Source organism: Bubalus kerabau, chromosome 8 (assembly GCF_029407905.1).
Source record: "Bubalus kerabau isolate K-KA32 ecotype Philippines breed swamp buffalo chromosome 8, PCC_UOA_SB_1v2, whole genome shotgun sequence".
In the NCBI taxonomy this organism is placed as follows: domain Eukaryota; kingdom Metazoa; phylum Chordata; class Mammalia; order Artiodactyla; family Bovidae; genus Bubalus; species Bubalus kerabau.
The window spans coordinates 55,370,586-55,392,982 of NC_073631.1; the positions used below are offsets into that span (position 1 = coordinate 55,370,586).

Consider the following 22,397-nt stretch of genomic DNA (forward strand, 5'->3'; position numbering starts at 1 on the left):
AAAGTGTGCCGTTTACAATTACAAAGAAGGCGGAGCTGCTGGTGCTGAAGAAGTCAAAGAAACTAATAAAATGAACATTTCTCTCTCTCTTTATTTCTCTCTCATTTCTTCAATGTTTTCAAAACTGAGACATTAATTATAAATTTTCCAAAGTCCGTTATTCATTGTTAATGGGCAAACTACCGTGTTATACTAAGCAATCTCTGCAGCTACACACTGATCATTTTCCTTAAAACTACAGCTAAGTTTATAATGCTGCGCAATGTGGTGGTTTGAATTGGTGTTACCATACAAGGCAGCTTTGAATTCCTCATGGTAATCTTTTGTTACTCTTTTCAAGTTTTCCCTAGCACTGCCAAATATCTTGAACTTTGTGGAATGAATATAAACTCTATAAACATAAACCTTTGATCCCACTTTGAAATCTGTTAAAGAATGCCAAAATTATATTAACAATGCACATTTAAAAACCAAAGACCTAGATTATTTTGGTTACTTTAACCCTAGAAAACATCTGTTGTTATCATTGGACAATAGATAACCGGGCATTGCAACAGATGTTTTCAGAAAGAAGATTATACAACCAGAAGCAATGCTTGGGCTGCAAAGCTGGCCTGTTTCTGGGGTTGTTTGCAAATGTCTCAGATATTTAGAAAGCTGTCCCTTTAAAATCTCCAAAACATTTGTTAGAAACAGTTCATAACGTAAGTATGTTTCCCTTGGCACCTCAGCAGGGCAGTTCTTGTTTTCAGCTCAAAATATGAGGGATTTGGTTGAGAAACAGAAAGGATTTTGTCTTTAGCAGGCTGACACAGGGCTGCGGCTGGCTGTGTGGCCCATGATCAATGTGATGTGGAGCAACTCCTTAAGGAGAGAAAAACTTCCTCTAAAGGATGAGCTAAATCTTTTGGAAGATGCAAAGGTGCATATAAGAAATCCCTGTGCAAAGCCAAAAAAATAAAAAAAAATTTTTTATGTGGTCTTGACATAGTTTATATGAAAGGGAAGTTACATATACTCACTATGGCAGTATAGTGAGGTGAATAAGAATTCAGACTTTTGGGCCGGATTGCCAGAATGTGAATTTCAGTTCTTCCCCTTCCTAGGTCTGTGACTTGGGCCAAATTACATTATTCCACTGTCCTCAGTTTTCTTATCTGTAAAAAGATTTCATAAAAATACCTACCTGTAAGTGTTGTTATAAGGATTAAGTGAGTGTATATGCATAAAACATTTAGAACAGTGACTAATTCAGTTGTTCAAAAGAATTAAAGGGAATTATAAAAAGGGGAGAGTGACTAAGAATGAATTTTGTTTAAAGAAAATGTTTCAGCCCAAATTTTCTCTTGTTTAATAATGCTTGTCCCAACACACACAAGTAATAAAGATCATTCTAAAGCTGTTAACTCTTCCTTTGGTAAAATCCACATTAAGTACTTTGATAAAGGCTTTGTGATTATCCCCCAAAAATTTTTTTGGCTGGAGATAAGTAATGGAAATTCATATGTTCATTTTATAAGTGAAAAAGCAAGAAATATTCTCAGCCTTTGATAGGACTGAGGAACTCTCCCTCAGGAATGAAACCCTTTATGTCAACAGCTTTGCCTGTAGTGTTTGCTCTCTCTATATAAAAGCATAAATATATATATATAATTAATATTTGATTATAATTATATATAAATTTATATATAAAATTTGCCTAAATATAAAATGAATATAAATTTATATAAATATAAAATCCTATATTTATAAAAATAAAATTTTGTAGTATCTGTAGCAAATTTACATATTTTGCAGGAATGCTCCTTTATGTATAAAGTATAGTGTATATATATTATGATAATACATACATATTGTGTATATACATATCATGTATAGTAATACAGAAGATTCCTGTAAAACACGTATGTAATAATTCTGTTCAATAGGTGTTATAGATATCATGACTGCGTAGCAGATCACCCCAAATTTTGTGGCACTAAGTAGCCATTCATTATGCTTATGGATTCTATGGTTCCAGAAGTTGGACAGGATACATGGGTTTAGCTTGTCTCTGCCGATCTCAGGGTTTCAGCTGGAAGATTCAAGGCTCTGGATTGGAATTATTTGAAGAATCATTCACTCATGTTTCTGGCAGTTGATGTTGGTATTGGACTGGGAGCCTTAGTTCCTCTCCACATGGACTAAATGGGCTATTTTTGTCTTCCTTACAGTATGGTGACTAGGTACAATCCTTGAGGCAGAGAGCCTGGAGAGGTCATATCACTTGTTATGACCTAGCCTAGGAAGGCATGCATGTCACATTCTCTTCATCCAGGTAGTTACAAAGTCCTGCTCAGGTTCAAGGGGAGGGAAGACAGACTCCAGATGGTGTGTGGCAAGGTTCTGGAAGAACATATAGGACCAGAACTATTACTACAGCTATTTTTCAAAATGTAATCTGCCACATAGGGATTGATATTTTCATTTTATAGATGAGAAACTGAGACACAGAAAGGTTATGGTTGTTCAGAGCTTACAATGTATATTGTGGAAGTACCAAAACTGTTAGTATACTTTTCATTTTCTCAAAAAAGAGGAAATAGACTACACTTGTCTTAATTATATCCTGGAAAAGTAATATGAAAATCATTTAAAGAGTATTTTTGACATATAGTCACATTTCATAAGAAAACTTGGGCCCCTTTTGCTAAGTTAATATGAGATACTAATATAACTTTTATCCATTGGTTTCTTTATCTACATCTGCAGCCAGAGGTGTTTCTTCAGCATCAGATTTCAGGTTCTAAACTTATCTTTCCACCTGCCTCAAACTCATCATGTTCCAAAGTAAGCTCATCATTTTTTCTCTCAACCTAGCTCCTCCATAAGCAGCTTTCCCATTTCTCTGGGTTTTACTGTCATCTTTTCAATTGGCAGGGCTGGGGCTTCAGAGTTCCTTGATTCCTTCCTGTGCTTCTATCCCACTGTGATAGGTCTTTTAAGATGATGTTTTTGCAGCATTTTTTCTATTTATCCATCCACTCACCTAAGAAAATTAAATATAACCTCTGCTATTAGAGAAGACATTTCAGTATCACAGTCACTCTGGTATCATTTTCATTGTCTTCTCTAGGGGACAGGTCTTCATTATTTTAATTTCCTATTTACTTGTCTCCTACATGAGATTATGGAGAAGAGAGCTAGAGAAGAAGGCGAGAATAGAAGCCTTGCCTTGTTCACCCCCAATTCCCCAGCATCCCAATATAACACATGACCAAGTCAAGGGATGTTTGTAGAATGAGAAAAAGGTCTGCTTTATTTATCGGTATTAGTTAGGAAAGGTTAATTCCTATGACAAACAAACCTAATCTCAGTGCTTACAACAGTAAAAGCTTGTTTCTGGCTCACATATGTTCCAATGTGAAACAGTTTATTTCTTGGCTCCACCATCTTCTGGGGGATTCTGATTTTTTAAAGGCCAAGCCTAGAAGGAAACTACTTATTTTTGTTCATATTCTATTGAACAAAATCACAAAGCCCTACACAACTGTAATGGATGCTGGGAAATAGAGTCCCACTGGAAATAGGCAATGTTTATCACACTTTTGGGCTTCCCTCATGGCTCAGTGGTAAAGAATCCACCTGCCGATGCAGGACATGTGGGTTCAATCTCTGGGTCAGGAAGATCCCCTGGAGAAGGAAATGGCAACCCACTCCAGTATTTTTACCTGAGAAATCCCATAGACAGAGGAGCCTGGTACATGGGGTTGCAAAGAATCAGACACAACTTGGTGACTAAACAACATCACACAATCATTCTACCTACATGTTTGCAATTACTATAGCCATCTTGAGGAATATCTTTCTGCTCACAATGGCTCCCTAAATAGCTGACCCCACTCCGCCCCCCACTTATTCTCACTCTTTCCCCCTCAAATCTCATTTAGGCAGATTTTTAACTGTTTACCTACATTGCATGAGTCTACCCTCTGGAATTAAACTATTTTGTCCAGTATGAAAGAACTAGTATTAATTAGATTTTCTTTGGGGGAAATTTGGAATCAGAACCAGAGACAGCCCATCAGTCTCTCATTGTGACTGAACCCAGAAATGTTAGGACAGCCCTCTTTCACTGGACTGAGGACTGGAGAGAATGTGTCTACAGCAAAAAGAAAAATGGAGCAGATGTGCATAGGAGACCTGGAATGAGAGAAAGATGGGAAGAGATCTGATGGCTGCCCAGACTATTTCTGTTCTTTCTTTAGGCCAATGACTTCCTGCCTGTACCTTTATGATGAATAACCTTTTTGGCCATTTGGAAAAGAAACAAAAATAATGCTAACCAAAAAGATATGCTACCTAGTTCCACAAAGAATTTGAAGTAGGTCAAAGGGGGAACTCATATAATAATATAGTCTGGAAAAATAATAGAGATACTTGAGTCATAGTTTCTATGTTAGTGGAGGGTCAGATTTTGTTCAAAATTTCCTGGAAGTAAAATGAAAGGGAAATTACAGTTATTTTTTTCACTCTCAATTTCAGAAATGTGGAAATGAATGCCTTCCTTTGGAGAGTGAAGCTCTATTAGTACTGACATCTAATAGTAATTTTCTTAGGCCATGGGGTAAATAGTCCATGTGAGAGATTTCACAGCCTTCCCTCAGTCCACTCAGAGTGTCAAAGAGGTTCCCAGTTCTCACATGTAAAGATAAAGGGCAATGCTTAGAATCATAGAATAATGTGGACCTCCATTTGTAGCTACTAGGTAGGTCCTTATTCTTTAATATTTTAATGGCTTTGACCTCCATTTGTTATTTGTATATATTCTGATTTTGAATCTTATTTTCCCCAGTTGGCCACATTTCCTTTTTTTGTGTTAGAATTCTTTACTTCTCTTCTCTCTAGGACATAAAGCACCATAACAGTAGGGATCTTGTCTCATTTACTACTTTGCAAACTGCAGCCATCCAGACATATAGCAGATGCTCAGTAAACCTTAATTGAGTGAGTGAATGGATGAAGCACTGGAGAGAAATGGAAATGGCAGAGGTCAAGAGAGGAGAAGTTGGACAAGACTGGGGTTTGGGGGACTTGTGGACAGAGCAGATGGAGGTCTGAGGAAAACAGGCAGGGCAGAAGAAGGAATTTTTAAAATAAGTATTGCTGGAGCAATGTACTTTGATCCTTGTAGCAATATATTTTTTAAATATTTAAGTAAACTTTGATTTTTTTTGGCTTACAGCTCCTGAGCTGTTTCTTCTACTGTTGTATTTTTTAGAAATGACCAAATGAATTCCATCAAACTTAGTAAAATTCCCACTTAATTTTCATAGTTTATAGAGATCTCACTTAATTCATTTTGTTATTCACCATTTTGAGGCACAAATTAGATAGAATGAGACAGTGGTGGTGGTGGTGAGGCAAGCCAAGCAAAATCTGGTAATGTCACCCTAAGGACTTCACAGTGTCTCTTGCTCTGACTCCACATAACTTCTGGTCATGTAAGTGACATCCTGCCTAAGAAAGACACCCCCAAATGGTGCCCCTGTCTCATCTCACAGGCCAACAGAAACCCCAAGTTTCAGAATAAACAATTGCCCGGCTATCCCATACCTTCCAGCTAAAAGACTCTGAGCTCTAAATGACTGTTCATTTATGTGGTCTTTGTCATTCAACAACTCAATGGTCATTTCTTTTCTTCCTATATCAGAACATTGATTTTGCTCTGGATGGTCATGTGCCCAGTACTCAGAGTATGAATTATGATCAGATAAGTCAACTCTAGCTACTGTTTTTTTCTTCTCACGTGAAGGAGCATGTGAATTAGTTCTAGCTAATGAAATGGAAGGGTAGGTAGGTCTGCTGGGGCCTCTGGGGAAAGATTTTTCTCCTTATTAAGAAAGTGAAATAACCTTCTGCCCTCTCTCTGCTCTGTATCTTGGATGCTATTATGTGAGGGAGTGGTGCTTGAATGGAAGGACAAACCTGAGAATGGAATGCAACACATAGAGGATAGCAGAGCACAGAGATTAAAAAGAGCTTGTTCTGAGCCAAATTTGGACTAGCCTATGTCTGGTCTTTAAGTTAATCTTGCTGTGTTTTTAGTTATTTACAGCCAAAAGCTCATCCTTCATTAGCAATCTAAACTTGGTATGCCCCTCAGTCCTGTTTACCCCAGATATCTAGATTTTTCTGGCCTCATTTGGAAACTCGATATCCATTCTTCCTTGTGAATTTCCTAATTTGGCTCTTTTCCTTCCTACACTCCTTAACTTTACCTCTGGGTTCTCTGAAATTCAACTTCTATGAACTGCAGCCTCCCTTGTACTCTCAAGAGCTTCATCTTGCTCCAACTGATCCCTGGTTATCCCTCAAAGTCCTTCAAGCAGAGGCCAGCTACTTTTTCTCCCGTATGGGAGTTCTGCAGTGCCAGTGGAGTAGGTATCCTCACCATTCCTCATTGTTATTTCTGATGCCAAAAGCTCAGCCTGTCTGCACACCAATGCAAAACTGAATCTCAGAGATAGAGTTTTGGGTAAAGAATAGCTTTATTGTTTGGCCATGCAAAGGGGGACAAGTGAGCTCCTGCCTTCGAAAGCTAGGTATCACAACTTTGGGGAATCTGATGGAGTTTTATAGCAAAAATGGGGTTTATATGGGGTTGTCAGGGATGGGGGAGCCTGGTGGGCTGCTGTCTATGGGGTCACACAGAGTCGGACATGACTGAAGCGATTTAGCAGCTGCAGCAGCTGACAAGACTAGGGTGTTTGCAGGGCCTCAGATGGTTGGTCTCCTAATCTTTAAGAGCTTCTCTGGTCCCTTTAAGGTTGCCTCACGTGGTTTCTTGGCTGCTTCTCCTCTGATTAGCAACTGTCCGAATCTGCCTTTTGGAACTGCGAAGACTGGAGTCTTGCCTACAACAAATGGGGCATAAAAAGACTTCTGTGCCCAGGAGCCCCTCAAGATTCTTCTTGGTTTCATGTCAATTCCTTTTTGTTTCCTCAGTCACAGCTCTTTAAAATGTATCTAGTACATGGCTACAGACTGTACCACCTATTTCTATCCTTAGATGCCATGTTCTATCAAATCCAGCACATTCCTTCATTTTTTAACATGACTTTAGCCTCTGGCTCATTCTTCTCTCTGCTAATTCCCCTATTGTTATTCTTGGTGGTGGTGGTGTTTAGTTGCTAAGGCTCATCTGACTCTTTGCAACCCCATGGACGGCAGCATACTAGGCTTCCTGTCCTTCACTATTTCCCAGAGTTTACTCAAACTCATGTCCATTGAGTTGGTGATACCATCCAACCATCTCATCTTCTGTTGCCCCCTTCTCCTCCTGCCCTCAATCTTTCCCAGCAACAGGGTCTTTTCCAGTGAGTCATCTCTTCACATCTGGCCAAACTACTGGAGTTTCAGCTTCACCATCAGTCCTTCCAATGAATATTCTGGGTTGATTTCCTTTAGGATGGACTGGTTTGATCTCCTTGCAGTCCAAGGGACTCTCAAGAGTCTTCTCCAACACCACAGTTCCAAAGTATCAGTTCTTTTGTTTGCAGCCTTCTCTATGGTCAAACTCTCACATCTGTACATGACTACTGGAAAAACCATGCTAAGTCGCTTCAGTTGTGTCTGACTCTTTGCAACCCTATGGACTGCCAGGCTCCTCTGTCCATGGGATTCTCCAGGCAAGAATACTGGAATGGGTTGCCATTTCCTCCTCCAGAGCATCTTCCCAACCCAGGGATTGAACCTGCATCTCCTGCCACCCCTGCTTTGCAGGCAGATTTTTACCACTGAGCCACCAGGGGAAGCCCATACCTTTAAGTATATGGACCTTTGTCAGCAAAGTGATGTCTCTGCTTTTTACTATGCTGTCTAAGGTTGTCACTGCTTTTCTTCTAAGGAGCAAGTGTCTTTTAATTTTGTAGCTGCCAAGCCACCATCCACAGTGATTTTAGAACTCAAGAAAATAAAATCTGCCACTGTTTCTACTTTTTCCCCATCTATTTGCCATGAAGTGATAGGACCAGATGCCATTCAAATGTTTTTTGAATGTTGTTTTAAGACACCTTTTTCACTTTCCTCTTTCACCCTAATCAAGAGGCTGTTTAGTTCCTCTTCATTTTCTGCTGTTAGGGTGATATCATCTGCATGTCTGGGTTTGTTCTCTCTCCCAGCGATCTTGATTCCAGCTTGTGATTCATCCAGCCTGGCATTTCACATGATGTACTCTGCATGTAAGTTAAATAAACAGTGACAATATACAGCCTTGACGTACTCCTTTCCCAATTTTGAAGTTACCGTTCTTGGTGACTTCAATATATTTGTAGATGTCCAACCCACACTCAGGCCTGTTATTTCCTAGACTCCTCAAATCCAACAGTCTTTCCTTTGTTCTACTCAGTAAAACTGTGAGGAGAGAAAGGATCAGTGGGACTTAGCCACGTCTCTAGACTCCTAACCCCAGCCCTCCTTTGAACTATGCCATGATGCTTTCAAAGTTAGTCACTACTTGGGAATGTCAATTCAAATGTTTCTGCATTCAATGGCTGGCTCTAGTAAAGATACCTGGGTACAAATTGTTTGTGTTATTGTCTGAAGGTTAAGATATCCTGGGAAAAGTATCACTGAAGAAAAATCAATAGTCTCCTTTAAAAATGTCAGCATAAAATGCCATTCAAAACAATATCAAAGGTTAATGATGTCTTGAGGGTTTCAAAATACATTATCAGATTAAATAGAAGCTACAATGCCATGTTGTCAGCCCATGAAGATCAAAATACTTAGCTAAAGCTATTTAAACATCTAGTAAATACATGAAAAAAAAATCTCATTAATCAGGCAAGAATGCATTTTAGGTTGTTTGCTCAAAACACACCCATGTACCCCAGTGAGTCCGTTCATGTATATGAATATCCAGTTCGATGTTAAGAGTTCTCACTGAGCACTCAAATTGGGAGAGGTCAGGGAGGGGCAGGACATATCTAGCAAGAATGTGTGGTAAAGTGCTATTTTATGGAGACACTGATGGAGTCATAAGTTTTCTGAGGAATTAAGTGAACAGCCAGAAGACAAGTTCAGATATGCCAGGGCATCTTAAGACAAAGGCTTAATGCTCATCTTGGGCTGTGGTGTCTCTTTGGTAACCATGGTGAAGTTGGATGAGCTTAAACACTGCATGTTGAAAATTCCTTAAGAATGAGTCAGTAATGAATCTCTTGACTTTGGTGAAATTGGGCTGAAGTACTTCAAAGTCAGATTTGGAAATCTGTGCTTGAAGACTTCAGAGTCACAGAAGTTTCAGCTAGAGTTGATTAAAGGAAAAACAACCTTCAGCCCCTCATTAAAAAAAAAAATACATAAAAAAGACACCATATCAAAAAGTAGGATGACTAGTCTCTTGAGCAACTTGTATTTCTTAAAGGGACTAGATAACAAAAATACACTGATTTCTTAAAATTACAATTGTATTCAAAAGTTAAGAGCAAAATCCTTCTGTTTAGAGATGAATACATGTGTGTTCAGTCGTGTCCAACCCTTTGAAGCAATCTGGACTGCAGCCTGCCAGGCTCCTCTGTCCATGGGATTCTCCAGGCAAGATTATGGGAGTGGGTTGCCATTTCCTAATCCAGGGAATCTTCTCAACCCAGGGATCAAACCTGCATCTCCTGCATTGGTAGGAGGATTCTTTACCACTGAGCCACCTGGGAAGCCCTTAAAAGAAATACAGGATATGCAAATTCTGTGAATGAGTTCATGATTAGTCATTCTAATATGTCTGATTCTTCCAATAAGGATGGTAAATGTATTACTTCAATATACTCCACCAACTGATGTGTCAAAATCTTTCGAAATTCCTGGGTCTCAGGAAAGAAATATCTCCCTTCTCTTTCTGCATCTAACATTGCTGTTTTCAAGTACTCACTGCTGAACAGGTGAATAAGAGGGGAAAAGACATTTATTTTCTTACTGTCTGTGGTACCTTTATTGTGTGGTTCATATTCCAGTATCCTGTCCCTCCTGATCTAGTCCCTTTCAGGCTAAGGGTCTCTTAACTGCTAATTATCAATACACAGACATGTTAGTCAAATGCCTGCTATGCTGCTGCTGCTGCTAAGTCACTTCAGTCATGTCCGACTCTGTGCGACCCCATAGACAGCAGCCCACCAGGCCCCGCCGTCCCTGGCATTCTCCAGGCAAGAACACTGGAGTGGGTTGCCATTTCCTCCTCCAATTCATGAAAGGGAAAAGTGAAAGTGAAGGCGCTCAGTCATGTCCGACTCTTAGCGACCCCATGGACTGCAGCCTAGCAGGCTCCTCAGTCCATGAGATCTTCCAGGCAAGAGTACTGGAGTGGGGTGCCATTGCCTTCTCAAAAAGGGGATAAACTATATATTTGAAAATTATAATTTAAATGGGATTTGGATGATAGAAATTTCCATTTATTGACCCCATAGGAAGTACGTAGCCAAAAGGTTATTCTTCATATCTATTTTTGAAGGGAAAAATGCACACATTCAGATAGAAATATTACTCTCTTTTATTTTCCCCATTGCAAGGGAAGGATTTAATGCTGGCACCTGTATCAAGTAAGCCATTATTTAGAATGGAAGTCAATGCAGAATATAAAGTCATGATTATATAAAATGGGGTGACCGTATCCTAAATGCTAGAGGAAAAGAAAATCTTATAGAATCTAGTAACCATCTTACTCTCTCGTTAAGTGCTTAAAGGGCAAAGTATTTGAAAACCCTTTTTAAAAAAAAAAAAAAAAGTGTGATGAACAATGAAAATGGTTCACATTCTCTTGCTTTACATTTCATTACAGTTCATTCTATTGTATTACAAGGCCAAAGTAAAACTAAGTCAGGGGAATGAATCAAAACAAAGGTTCTGTATTCCTCAAGCAAAGTAGTTTCTTCTTTCTGGAAATACCTAATATTCATGCAATCAGTATCTCAGGTAGTGAGAGATGGATTTAACCAAATTTCTTGAACCTCTCCATCTCCAAAACAGCCTGCTTCAATCTCAGTTCCAGGAGAGCAGAGGCTGTGCAGGCAGACCTGTGAAGAGTAGTTTTGTTAACACACAGAGAAATTGTTTCAGTTTATTCTCACTTAGCCATGTTTGGGAAAATTAAGCTGTTAAACCTCACAGAAAAAATGCAGTGGAAATACATTTTTTGCCATTTGAGACAAAGGTAAATGAGAGAAAGCATAAAGTGATACATATAGACAATGATGGATATCTGTGACATTAGCATTTAAAATTATATAGGATTAGATTACTTCTTGGATAAAGTGACGTGTTCAACTCACTTCTTCATGGTTGAGGAAACCATAATGCAGAGAGGGAACAGATGCGGACATTGGTATGTTAGTGAGTGTGGGGTTGGGATGGGTGGGGGTGTGGGGTATAAAATTTAGGAGAAACACTATTAGCCAAACAAATATGAGCTCAAAAATAATCAAATTATCGTGGGTATGTGTCAGAGAAAAGTGTTACTTCTACTGTGACAAATACTTTAGACTAAGGGAAAAAAAAAAAAAAAAACCAAAACCTCATAACCTGCTAATATTAGGAAGAACAAAGCTGCAACTATTCCACATTTGCTTCCTTTTTCACAATAGGCTGCTGTGAAAAAAATTCATAGAAATCCAGAGTTGCAGTTTGAGTATAAGAGTTAACACTTGTTAGACTTACCTGAAAATAATGTAGCTTTCCTGACGTCAATTAAAATGACACTCTTTTTTCTGAAAGAAAATACTCGTGCATGACTTGAAAACCAACTATTTAAATGCTTTCACTTATTATGAAGTTTCATAAAACTTATCCCTTCACCATAATGAAAAGTCTAGTTTCTGTTCTGTCAGGAAGTAGCCCTTATTTGTCAGGTTATTTTTTATCCTTGGAAACACTGCCCCCTGCTGTAACAAATGCTTAATTGCAGAAGGACTTTTTGGCTCTCAAATGAAGATACAAAAAATAAAGGTATAATTATTACAGTGAAAGAGACTTTATTTTGAATAATAATACAAATATCATTCATTCCATTTAATTTTCATAGTGCATAGCTTTGTATGGAAGTAGAAAAGGAAAAATAAACATTAGAAATACCTAAGGAAGGAAGTATACAGGCAAAGAAGACATTTGTTATATATCCACAAACAGTCACCATATCATAGGACAGTATCCATTAGAAAAGAACGGAAACCGTGCAAAAAGTCTATTCAAACCACACAGCCAAGTGCAAAGAGTACAAGTTATAGTTTCTTGGATACAAAAAAGTATATATGTTCTTTGGATTGAAAATATAACATAAATGAGTGGCTTGCCAAAAATCATCTATAGAAGTAAAAAGTGTGGAAGCCACACGTGACAATAAAATATTCAAGGCCACAAATGGAGGTCATCAGCTTACAAAGAGGATACTGAGAGGTAGAGCAGATTAAAAAAAAAAAGAGAGATATGCAGTAAAGCCATCTCTGCCTACGTTAGGAAATAGCAAATGCATAGACATTAAAATGATAACGGTTCTTCATACTATGCTGCATTTCTATTTTCTCTGTCAAAAGAATTCACTGTGTATCACTACAAAATTCAGCGAATAAGATGAGGCAATAAAAGTACAGCCTTGGCATTAGGGCAAGTTTAATTTCCTTTTCATTTTATACAAGAAGGGAAACAGAATATAGAACATGAAATGCTCATCTTTCCATTCAAACACTAACTTTTAAGTGTTTCATATATATTGTGTTTGGCACAAAGAAGGTAGGAATATGAAGACATTAAACTCAAGCTTTCAACTCAGAAGATTTTACATCTGGAAAGCCAAAGAAAGGTAAAATTCTTTACCATTTTAAAAATTAAATGCTTAAAGCAGGTTTTAAAAATTGAGATACAAAAATTTGGTTAGGAAAAACATCAAAGAAAAATACTGAACAAAATTTCCTGGTTTCCATTATAGTTTTTTTTTTCCTTTTATTTTTCCAAATTGCATTTTACAGTAGAAATGCAGACCACTCTGGATAGCTAGGGCTCAATATTGCTTGGTGCTCTCCTCTTAAGACATCATCTTCTTACACTCCACGGAGCAGAAAACCATCCCTTCTACGGGCATGAACTTCTGCCCAATGAGACACTTGCTGCAGCAGGAGCACAGAAAGCACTCTGTGGATGCGTGCCAGCTAAAGTTGTTATAGGTCACTCGCTGCACTTCGGGATCAATGGCATTGTGGCATCCTTGACATACCTGTTAAGACAGTTATACAAAGAAGAGAAGAGGATGAGAGATCAAACTGTGATGATAACATTTTCACGTTAGAACAAACAGCGCATTTCTTTAGATGGCAAAATAAACCAAGAATGACAACCTTAAAGATACACAACTGAGAATGACCTTCTAGTTAACCTTCATAGTTATATGTGGAGCATGTGAGAAATAGGTGAAGTCCAAACAGCACTTGATGCTTCTAAGATAAGCCATGGGTGTTCAAGGCAGAAAGTCTTGAAGTTCCAAAGCAGTGTGTTGGGTTCCATTGTATCTATTAGATTGTATGTTAGCAGTTTTTTTTTTTTAAGTTTTATGATTTTTCCTATATCACAGATGCTGGCAAGAACAATAGGAACTCTCATCCATTGCTGGTGGGAATGCAAAATGTTTCAACTCATGTGGAAGACAGTTTGGCAGTTTCTTATAATAAAACTAAGCATACTTTAATTATATACTCCAGTAGTCATGCTCTTTGGTATTTATCTAAATGACTTGAAAACTTATGTCCACAAAGAAACCTGCACATGATGCTTTAATTGTAACTGCCAAAATCTGGAATCACCCAGGATGTCCATCAGTGGGTAAATGGATAAAGAATCTATAATACATTCATACTCAAGTGAAGTCACTCAGTCATGTCTGACTCTTTGCGACCCCATGGACTGTAGCCTGCCAGGCTCCTCTGTCCATGGGATTTTCCAGGCAAGAATACTGGAGTGGGTTGCCATTTCCTTCTCCAGGGGATCTTCCCAACCCAGGGACCGAACCCGGGTCTCCCGCATTGTAGGCAGATGCTTTTACCGTCTGAGCCACCAGGGAAGTCTCTACATTCATACTAGTCAGAGCTAAAAAGATATGAGCTATCAAGCCATGGAGGAAACTTAAATGCACATTACTAAGTGAAAGAAGCTAATGTGGAAAAGCTATATGCTGTATGCTTCCAACTATATGACATTCTAGCAAAGGCAAAACTAGGGAGAAAATAAAAAGATCACTGGTTGCTAGGGGTATGGAGTAGAAGACAGGCAGCTTGAAGAGATGAACAGGCAGAGCACAGAGGGCGTATAGGCCAGTAAAAATATTCTGTATGATATTACAATGATGGATATATGCCATTTGTCCAAACCAGAGAATACACAACATCAAGAGTGAACTCGAAGCTAAACTACGGACTTTGGGTGATTATGATATGTCCATGTAGATTCATCCCTGTTAAAAAATGTACCACTCTAGTGAGTGATGTTGATAATGCATAAGGTAATGCATGTGTGGGAGTAGGGAATATATGGGAAAAATCTCTGTAGTTCCCTCTTAATTTTGTTATAAACCTAAAACTGCTCTAAAAAATAGTCTTTTTAAAAAAGATTTTTTCCTCATTCACTAAAGCTCTGAAGTGATAATTTTACCAGTCTTACCTATGACATATGAGATGATTAACACTACTAATTTCTAGACAGCAGTAAGTGAAAATCTGGAGAAGGGAATGGCAACCCACTCCAGTATTTGTGCCTGGAGAATCCCATGGACAGAGGAGCCTGGTGGGCTATGGTCCACGGGGTCACAAAGAGTCGGACACGACTGAAGTGACTTAGCACACACAAGTGAAAACTATGTTCAAAGTAATTCAGGACTCAATCAAAAATACTGACAGTGTTTGAGAATAATTAGTGTGCACTAAAAATATCTCTTCTGTCATGTCATAATTTATGTAAGATCAAATATCATGGAATATTAGCACTTATATTCCATATGCCATTCAGTATACATGTATGTTAACTCTGTCATAGCAAACACCCTCTTCCAACAACACGTCCATACCCGCAAACACACATAATTTTCTTCTTTAGCTGAACATGTTTAGCAAGAAAATAAATGAATAACTGGCATTATTACAGCAGAAGACAAAACTACCCAACTGAGAGCTCCAAAACATTAGATAGTTCATATGCCTTTCTTGTTTATATGTGTTATGAATGAAACTAATATTTTTCTTTTAAATATTTTATAACAAATGAAGAAACCAGTAAGATTGTCCAGCATTACATAAAAGTGGCTAATCTTCTGCACTCTTGGTCTCTTAATGTGATTGTCAGGAATTCCTGTGTGATGAAGGTGGATGGGATGAGGAGGGTCACAGGTGTGTGACTGTCACTCACTGGGTGAATTGATTTAGCATGTGGTGTGAGGCCTTGGTACAGATATCCATTTCAGACCTGCAATATAGTAATACTTTCTATATTTTTAGATAACTACAAGGTTTCTAATTATAGAGACTGTAACTGCTTATCTCACAGTTTATGTTAACCCAGTCTTCCCTAAGAAGCAGGGGAGATCTTTGCATGATCGATCCTAAATACAACAAAAATGACTGTTTTGATTACAATGACTCCTAATCTGAAGCTGCACCATGCAAGCAATTGCTTTTGTATAAATTCATTTTTATAGCTTTGTAATTCATTTAGAATGTAGCCATTTGTTGCTTTCACACTCAATTTTTTATTCCCCTGATTTTAGATCACGATCTACCCTCTGTATCTCAGCCCTTTAATAATATTTTTAGATCATTTTATAATCTTTCAAAACTCACGTATTCACTGCAATTTTAAAAAAGTGGTAACTACTGTTCTATGTACAATTAAGGAAACTGTTTTGGTAAAAAGATTTAACATACTAAATAGCAGTAACAGGCAAATTTGGCCTTGGAGTACAGAATGAACCAGGGCAAAGGTTAATAGAGTTCTGCCAAGAGAACACATAGCAAACACCCTCTTCCAACAACACAAAAGAAGACTCTACACATGGACATCACCAGATGGTCAACACCAAAATCAGATGGATTATATTCTTTGCAGCCAAAGATGGAGAAGCTCTATACAGTCAGCAAAAACGAGACCAGGAACTGACTGTGGCTCGGATCATGAACTCCTTGTTGCCAAATTCAGACTTAAATTGTAGAAAGTGGGGAAAACCACTAGACCATTCAGGTATGACCTAAATTAAATCCCTTATGACTATACAGTGGAAGTGAGAAATAGATTTAAGGGACTAGATCTGATAGGCAGAGTGCCTGATTAACTATGGATGGAAGTTCGTGACATTGTACAGGAGACAGGAATCAAGACCATCCCCAAGAAAAAGAAATGCAAAAAAGCAAAATGACTGTCTGAGGAGGCCTTACAAATAGCTCCTCAGTGATCAATGCAAAGAAATAGAGGAAAGCAATAGAATGGCAAAGACTAGAGATCTCTTCATGAAAATTAGAGATACCAAGAGAACATTTCATGCAAAGTGAAACTGAAGTAGCTCAGTTGTGTCCAACTCTTTGTGATCCCATGGAGTATAGCCTACCACGCTCCTCCATCCATGGGATTTTCCAGGCAAGAGTACTGGGGTGGGTTGCCATTTCCTTCTTCAGAGGATCTTCCTGACCCAGGGATCAAATCTGGGTCTCCCACATTGTAGGCAGATGCTTTACCATCTGAACCACCAGGGAAGCCTGCAAAGATGAGTTCAATAAAGGACAGAAAAGGTATGGACCTAACAGAAGCAGAAGATATTAAGAAGAGGTGGCAAGAATACACAGAACTATACAAAAAAGATCTTCATGACCCAGATAATCATAATGGTGTGATCACTCACACTCAATTAGAGCCAGACATCCTGAAATGTGAAGTCAAGTGGACCTTAGGAAGCATCACTACAAACAAAGCTAGTGGAGGTGATGGAATTCCAGTTGAGCTATTTCAAATTCTAAAAGATGATGCTCTGAAAGTGCTGCACTCAATATGCCAGCAAATTTGGAAAACTCAGAGTGGCCACAGGACTGGAAAAGGTCCGTTTTCATTCTAATCCCAAAGAAAGGCAATGCCAAAGAATGTTCAAACTACCGCACAATTGCACTCATCTCACATGCTAGTAAAGTAATGCTCAAAATTCTCCAAACCAGGCTTCAGCAACATGTGAACCATGAACTTCCAAATGTTAAAGCTGGTTTAAGAAAAGGCAGAGGAACCAGAGATCAAATTGCCAACATCTGCTGGATCATCGAAAAAGCAAGAGAGTTCCAGAAAAACATCTATTTCTGCTTTATTGACTATGCCAAAGCCTTTGACTGTGTGGATCACCATAAACTGTGGAAAATTCTGAAAGAGATGGGAATACCAGACCACCTGACCTGCCTCTTCCAAAACCGGTATGCAGGTCAGGAAGCAACAGTTAGAACTGGACATGGAACAACAGACTGGTTCCAAATAGGAAAAGGGGTACATCAAGGCTGTATATTGTCACCCTGCTTATTTAACTTCTATGCAGAGTACATAATGAGAAATGCTGGGCTGGAAGAAGCACAAGCTGGAATCAAGACTGCAGGGAGAAATCTCAATAACCTCAGATATACAGATGACACCACCCTTATGGCAGAAAGTGAAGAACTAAAGCACCTCTTGATGAAAGTGAAAGAGGAGAGTGAAAAAGTTGGCTTAAAGCTCAACATTCAGAAAACTAAGATCATGGCATCTGGTCCCATCACTTCATGGCAAACAGATGGGGAAAGAGTGCAAACAGTCGCTGACTTTATTTTATGGGGCTCCAAAATCACTGCAGATGGTGACTGCAGCCATGAAATTAAAAGACGCTTACTCCTTGGAAGGAAAGTTATGACCAACCTAGACAGCATGTTAAAATGCAGAGACATTACTTTGCCAACAAAAGTCCGTCTAGTCAAGGCTATGATTTTTCCAGTGGTCATGTATGGATGTGAGAGTTGGACTATAAAGAAAGCTGAGAGTTGAAGAATTGATGCTTTTGAACTGTGGTGTTGGAGAAGACTCTTGAGAGTCCCTTGGACTGCAAGGAGATCCCACCAGTCCATTCTAAAGGAGATCAGTCCTGGGTGTTCATTGGAAGGAGTGATGCTGAAGCTGAAACTCCAATACTTTGGCCACCTGATGCGAAGAGCTGACTCATTTGAAAAGACCCTGAAGCTGGGAAAGACTGAAGGCAGGAGGAGAAAGGGATGACAGAGGATGAGATGGTTGGATGGCATCACCGACTCAATGGACATGAGTTTGCATAAACTCTGGGAGTTGGTGATGGACAGGGAGGCCTGGCGTGCTGCAGTTCATGGAGTGGCAAAGAGTCAGACATGTCTGAGTGACTGAACTGAAATAGCATAGAATGTAGGGTTTGTGGGCTTCAGAAAATTTATGTTTATTAATAATTTGATTGCCATTCATCCCTAAATCTGACGTGTCCCCAGGTAAAAAGTACCAATCCCTATCCCTGCTGCTGCTCCTAAGTCGCTTCAGTTGTGTCCAACTCTCTGCAACCCCATAGACGGCAGCCACCAGGCTCCCCTGTCCCTGGGTTTCTCCAGGCAAGAACACTGGAGTGGGTTGCCATTGCCTTCTCCGGATCCCTATCCCTAATTCTTCATAAATCTGAAAGCTGCCCAGGTCTCAACTAAGGGTCTGGAGACTCCAGGACTGGTCAGGGAGTTGATGGACTTCATACACCACTTTATGCTTGATATTTGATTATCCTGAATTCTTAATTAAAGCTAATAATCCAATATGTTATTATTTCCTTCAATTCCTCCTACTTCATTTGTATATACATTATAAAATTAAAAAATTGATAATGACGCTTGCTTTCTAGCAGGAGGGTCCTGTGAAATCTCAGAGATGTGAAATCTTGGGGTGGCCATTTGAGACCGGAATTCCAGAGACCATGCAGAGACAAACTAAGTGTATTTCCCACTTTCCTCCTTCCAGGTTAATCTTTTCTTCAGAAAAGTCCTTTTTTGAGTTGAGGTTTTCACTTTAGGTCTAAAAATAATTTATATTCTCACTTCTTTTTTTTTCTTTTTAAAATTAAAAGATCTAAGCAGATCAATGCCCAGAACTAGACAATCTTCCAATTTTTAAATCCTTTAGCATGCTGCTATCACCTAAGTTTTGTTCAGGCGATAAATATTCATTTTAGTATTAAGCACATGGCAACAGTGTATCTTATTGAGAAAGTACACCTTCTAAAATAAATCATGCTATATTATAAAGCTAAATAATTTAGAGTTTCCTGCATTCTCTCTGTAGTTATTCCTCTCCAATAACTACAGCAACGTAATGGAGAGAAGCTTGTATTAATAACAAAGTAGCTTCATCTGTTAAAAGCTTTATTCCACAAACATGAGTGCCTACTGTGTTGTTCTAGTGTTGAAAATAGTACAGAAAAGCAGCAGACAAAATCCCTGCCCTCATGGAGTTTACATTCTAGTCCTTGAGGCCAAGGTAACACACCATACAGTGAATTGCTTATTATGATAACCCTCTTCCGTAGAGAAACTGTTGCAACTACATTCAAAGAAGCATTTTTTTAAGCTAAATGATCTATTAGACTGCATAGTGATTCAACATCTTATCCTCAGATATAAGGAGGGTCCATGCTGACCCTCACAGAAAATGAGAAATATTAAAACACAAGTCAGTCACTCAAATATTTCCTAAGTGCAGACATTGAGGGCATGGAAATAGAGGGAAGCTCTATGCTCCAGCTATTTCCAGTCTGGTGGAAGAGACAGAGGTGTGATATTGACAATCACACATGTGGGTAAGTACACAAAGAACCCCAAGGGAATAGAGACATCCTGCCTAGCCAGAGAGAAAGGGGTGGAACATGGGTAGGGAATCGGGAAAGGTGTTCTGAAAAAGTTAAGCTTAAATTGAGTCTGGAGGAGTGTGCAGGCATAATCAGGTAAAACAGGCAGGGGATCTTCTGGCAACCCAGTGGTTAGGACCTGGTGATTTTACTGCCAGGGGCCTGGGTTTGATCCCTGGTCAGGGAACTAAGATCCCACAAGCCACGTGGCACAGCCAAAAATAAATAAAAACAGAATAGGAAGATATATCAGACAAAGGAATGAGTGTTAGCAGAAGACAAAGAACAGTATCAACTATGAAATGCAGGTAACTTGGGAAATGGTATGATTTGGGTTAGATAACTAGTAGGGAAGCCTGGCCTGCTGCAGTCCACAGGGTCACAAAGAGTTGGACTCGACTGAACAACTAGTAAAAGTGGCTGGATAGCTAAGAAGGGGCTGGATCTATCAAGTAAAGGCTTAATGATCAGGTTTTCATTTTAGAAGGATTATCTTCCATCATTATGGAAGGTAGCTTTGAACAAGAAGAATGGAAGTGGGGAGGCCAAATTTGAGGTCGCTATAATAATATGACAAAAAATAAAGCTCTGAAGTGGAATAGTTGTAACTGTGAGAACCTGAGATACATTGATGAGGCAGAGTTGATAGAAAATGATGGCTGATAGATTATATCTGAGGGCAATGGGTAAATGTTGAAAACTGGCACTGACACCAAAACTTCTTAACCTTATTTTCATATTTAATAATATCATACTTCTAGAACTATATAAATATGTCATTATATTCCTCAGCCAGGAGTCTCCTCTAGTTGATAGTTCAGGGAGATCTTTAGTACTTATTTACCTGCATATAAAGTAAACATCTATCCTTTTAATATTCCTGGATTATAAGTTTTACCATATATGGTCAACTCTTTATCTATCTCTGGGCCATCATGCAATAGACGCTCTGTGTTAGCATGGTCGATTTTATACATATACACATATGTGTGTGTCTCTGTGTGTGTATACATACACATATATATACTTTCACATGAAATATTTGAATGTTTGGCTTATGCAAATAAACATGCAAGCCAAATTTTGTTCTGAAATTTTGTTTCACATATATATTAATTCAGTGAGGGTTTAAGAAAGGGCACTGTACAATCTCCAAGTAGCGAAAACAAAGCCACAGTGCGTGATCTGGTAACATGAACAGAAATTTATAAACATTCAAATAGAGCTAAGGCATATGAACAGTCTCTAAAAACCTTAATTTAAGTGAAAGCTCATCTGTATGATGAGAATCAATCAATCTTACTCCCATTAAGGAATTTTTTTGGTGGAGATTTGGCTATCAAGTAGCACTTTATAGTATAAACTGCATATACAGAACCTTGAGGTGGTTCATCCTAGTCAACGCATGTACTGTTTTTTAATTACCTGGATTTTAACACCCTATGGTAGAGTTCACCTGTTTCCTATTTGAGAGCAGTACTTTCTGTTTCTCCTTCGTAAGAGACCTAAATAAAGCAGGTCAAGGCTACCGAATCCCAAGGTGTCTCTTACCTCAGCGTGGTTCTTCACATAACAGGGTTTGCACACAGGCTTGTCATTGACCATCACATATATTTCCCCAGCTAGGATGTTGTCACAGTCAAAGCAGCAGAAGTGTTTCAGATGCCAGTTTTGGTTTTCTGCCTGGGTATACTCGTTACTGAATATCAGCTAGGAAGAGGATAAAAATAAGATCAATCATGTTTTTTCCTTTTTGCTTCAAATGACCAAGCTAGGTTCTTTAGACAACAGATTTAGATCCACAAGGAACATCAGTCTACTTTCAGGGGCTTGAAGTCTGAGGATAACCTAAAGCTTGAACTTGGATGATTACTTGGTTTAGTTCAAATCAATGTTTTAGGTATCTGGACAGTCTTCATTTGTCAACACAATTAACATGGGCATTCAGAATGACTGAAATGTTTTTTTCATTCAACTTCTTTGGATGTAAATAAAGCACACAATACTGGCTTAATTCATTCTGCTTTCTTGCTAAGGGAGGCCTGGTTAGCATGGTGAGGGAACCATAGGAAGACGCAAAAGGGAGCCTGCATGCGGGTGGCCCTAGAGAACATACCTCATCACAGCCAGCACACCGGGGTTTCTCACTGTCACAGTAATGTCTGCCACAGTACAGCTTGCCATTCTTCCAGAAATAAATCATGTCAACCAGGAGTTCATGGCAGGTACTGCAGACGAAACAAGCTGGGTGCCACAGTTTATCGTATCCGGCCCTTTCAGCATAGATGGCTGGGTCTCCCTCCTTCATACTCAGTTTGCAGCAGTAGCAGGACTGAAAGGGAAACCAGCCAAAACAATCTAGTCATCCAAGACCGGCGCGTCTCATCAACAGTTCCAGTAGAATTCAGAGAAACCACTTCCAAGAGAAATAATTTCTACTGAAATTAGTAATTTGTCCATATAGGCAGTATGGTGTTAGTATTTG

The 22,397-nt window shown here is 38.9% G+C and overlaps 1 protein-coding gene across 1 annotated transcript in view; it reads right to left on the reverse strand.

The window, feature by feature from the left end:
- Positions 1-11,982: 11,982 nt before the first annotated feature.
- The window catches only part of TES (testin LIM domain protein), a 62,769-nt gene continuing 52,354 nt past the window's right edge, over positions 11,983-22,397 (reverse strand). Inside the window, exons 5-7 of the mRNA XM_055590315.1 lie at positions 22,029-22,244; positions 21,464-21,622; positions 11,983-13,237 (exon numbers count right to left, since the gene is read on the reverse strand). Coding sequence (XP_055446290.1) covers positions 13,049-13,237; positions 21,464-21,622; positions 22,029-22,244 — 564 coding nt within the window. The 3' untranslated portion in view covers positions 11,983-13,048. The remainder of the gene's footprint in view (positions 13,238-21,463; positions 21,623-22,028; positions 22,245-22,397) is intronic.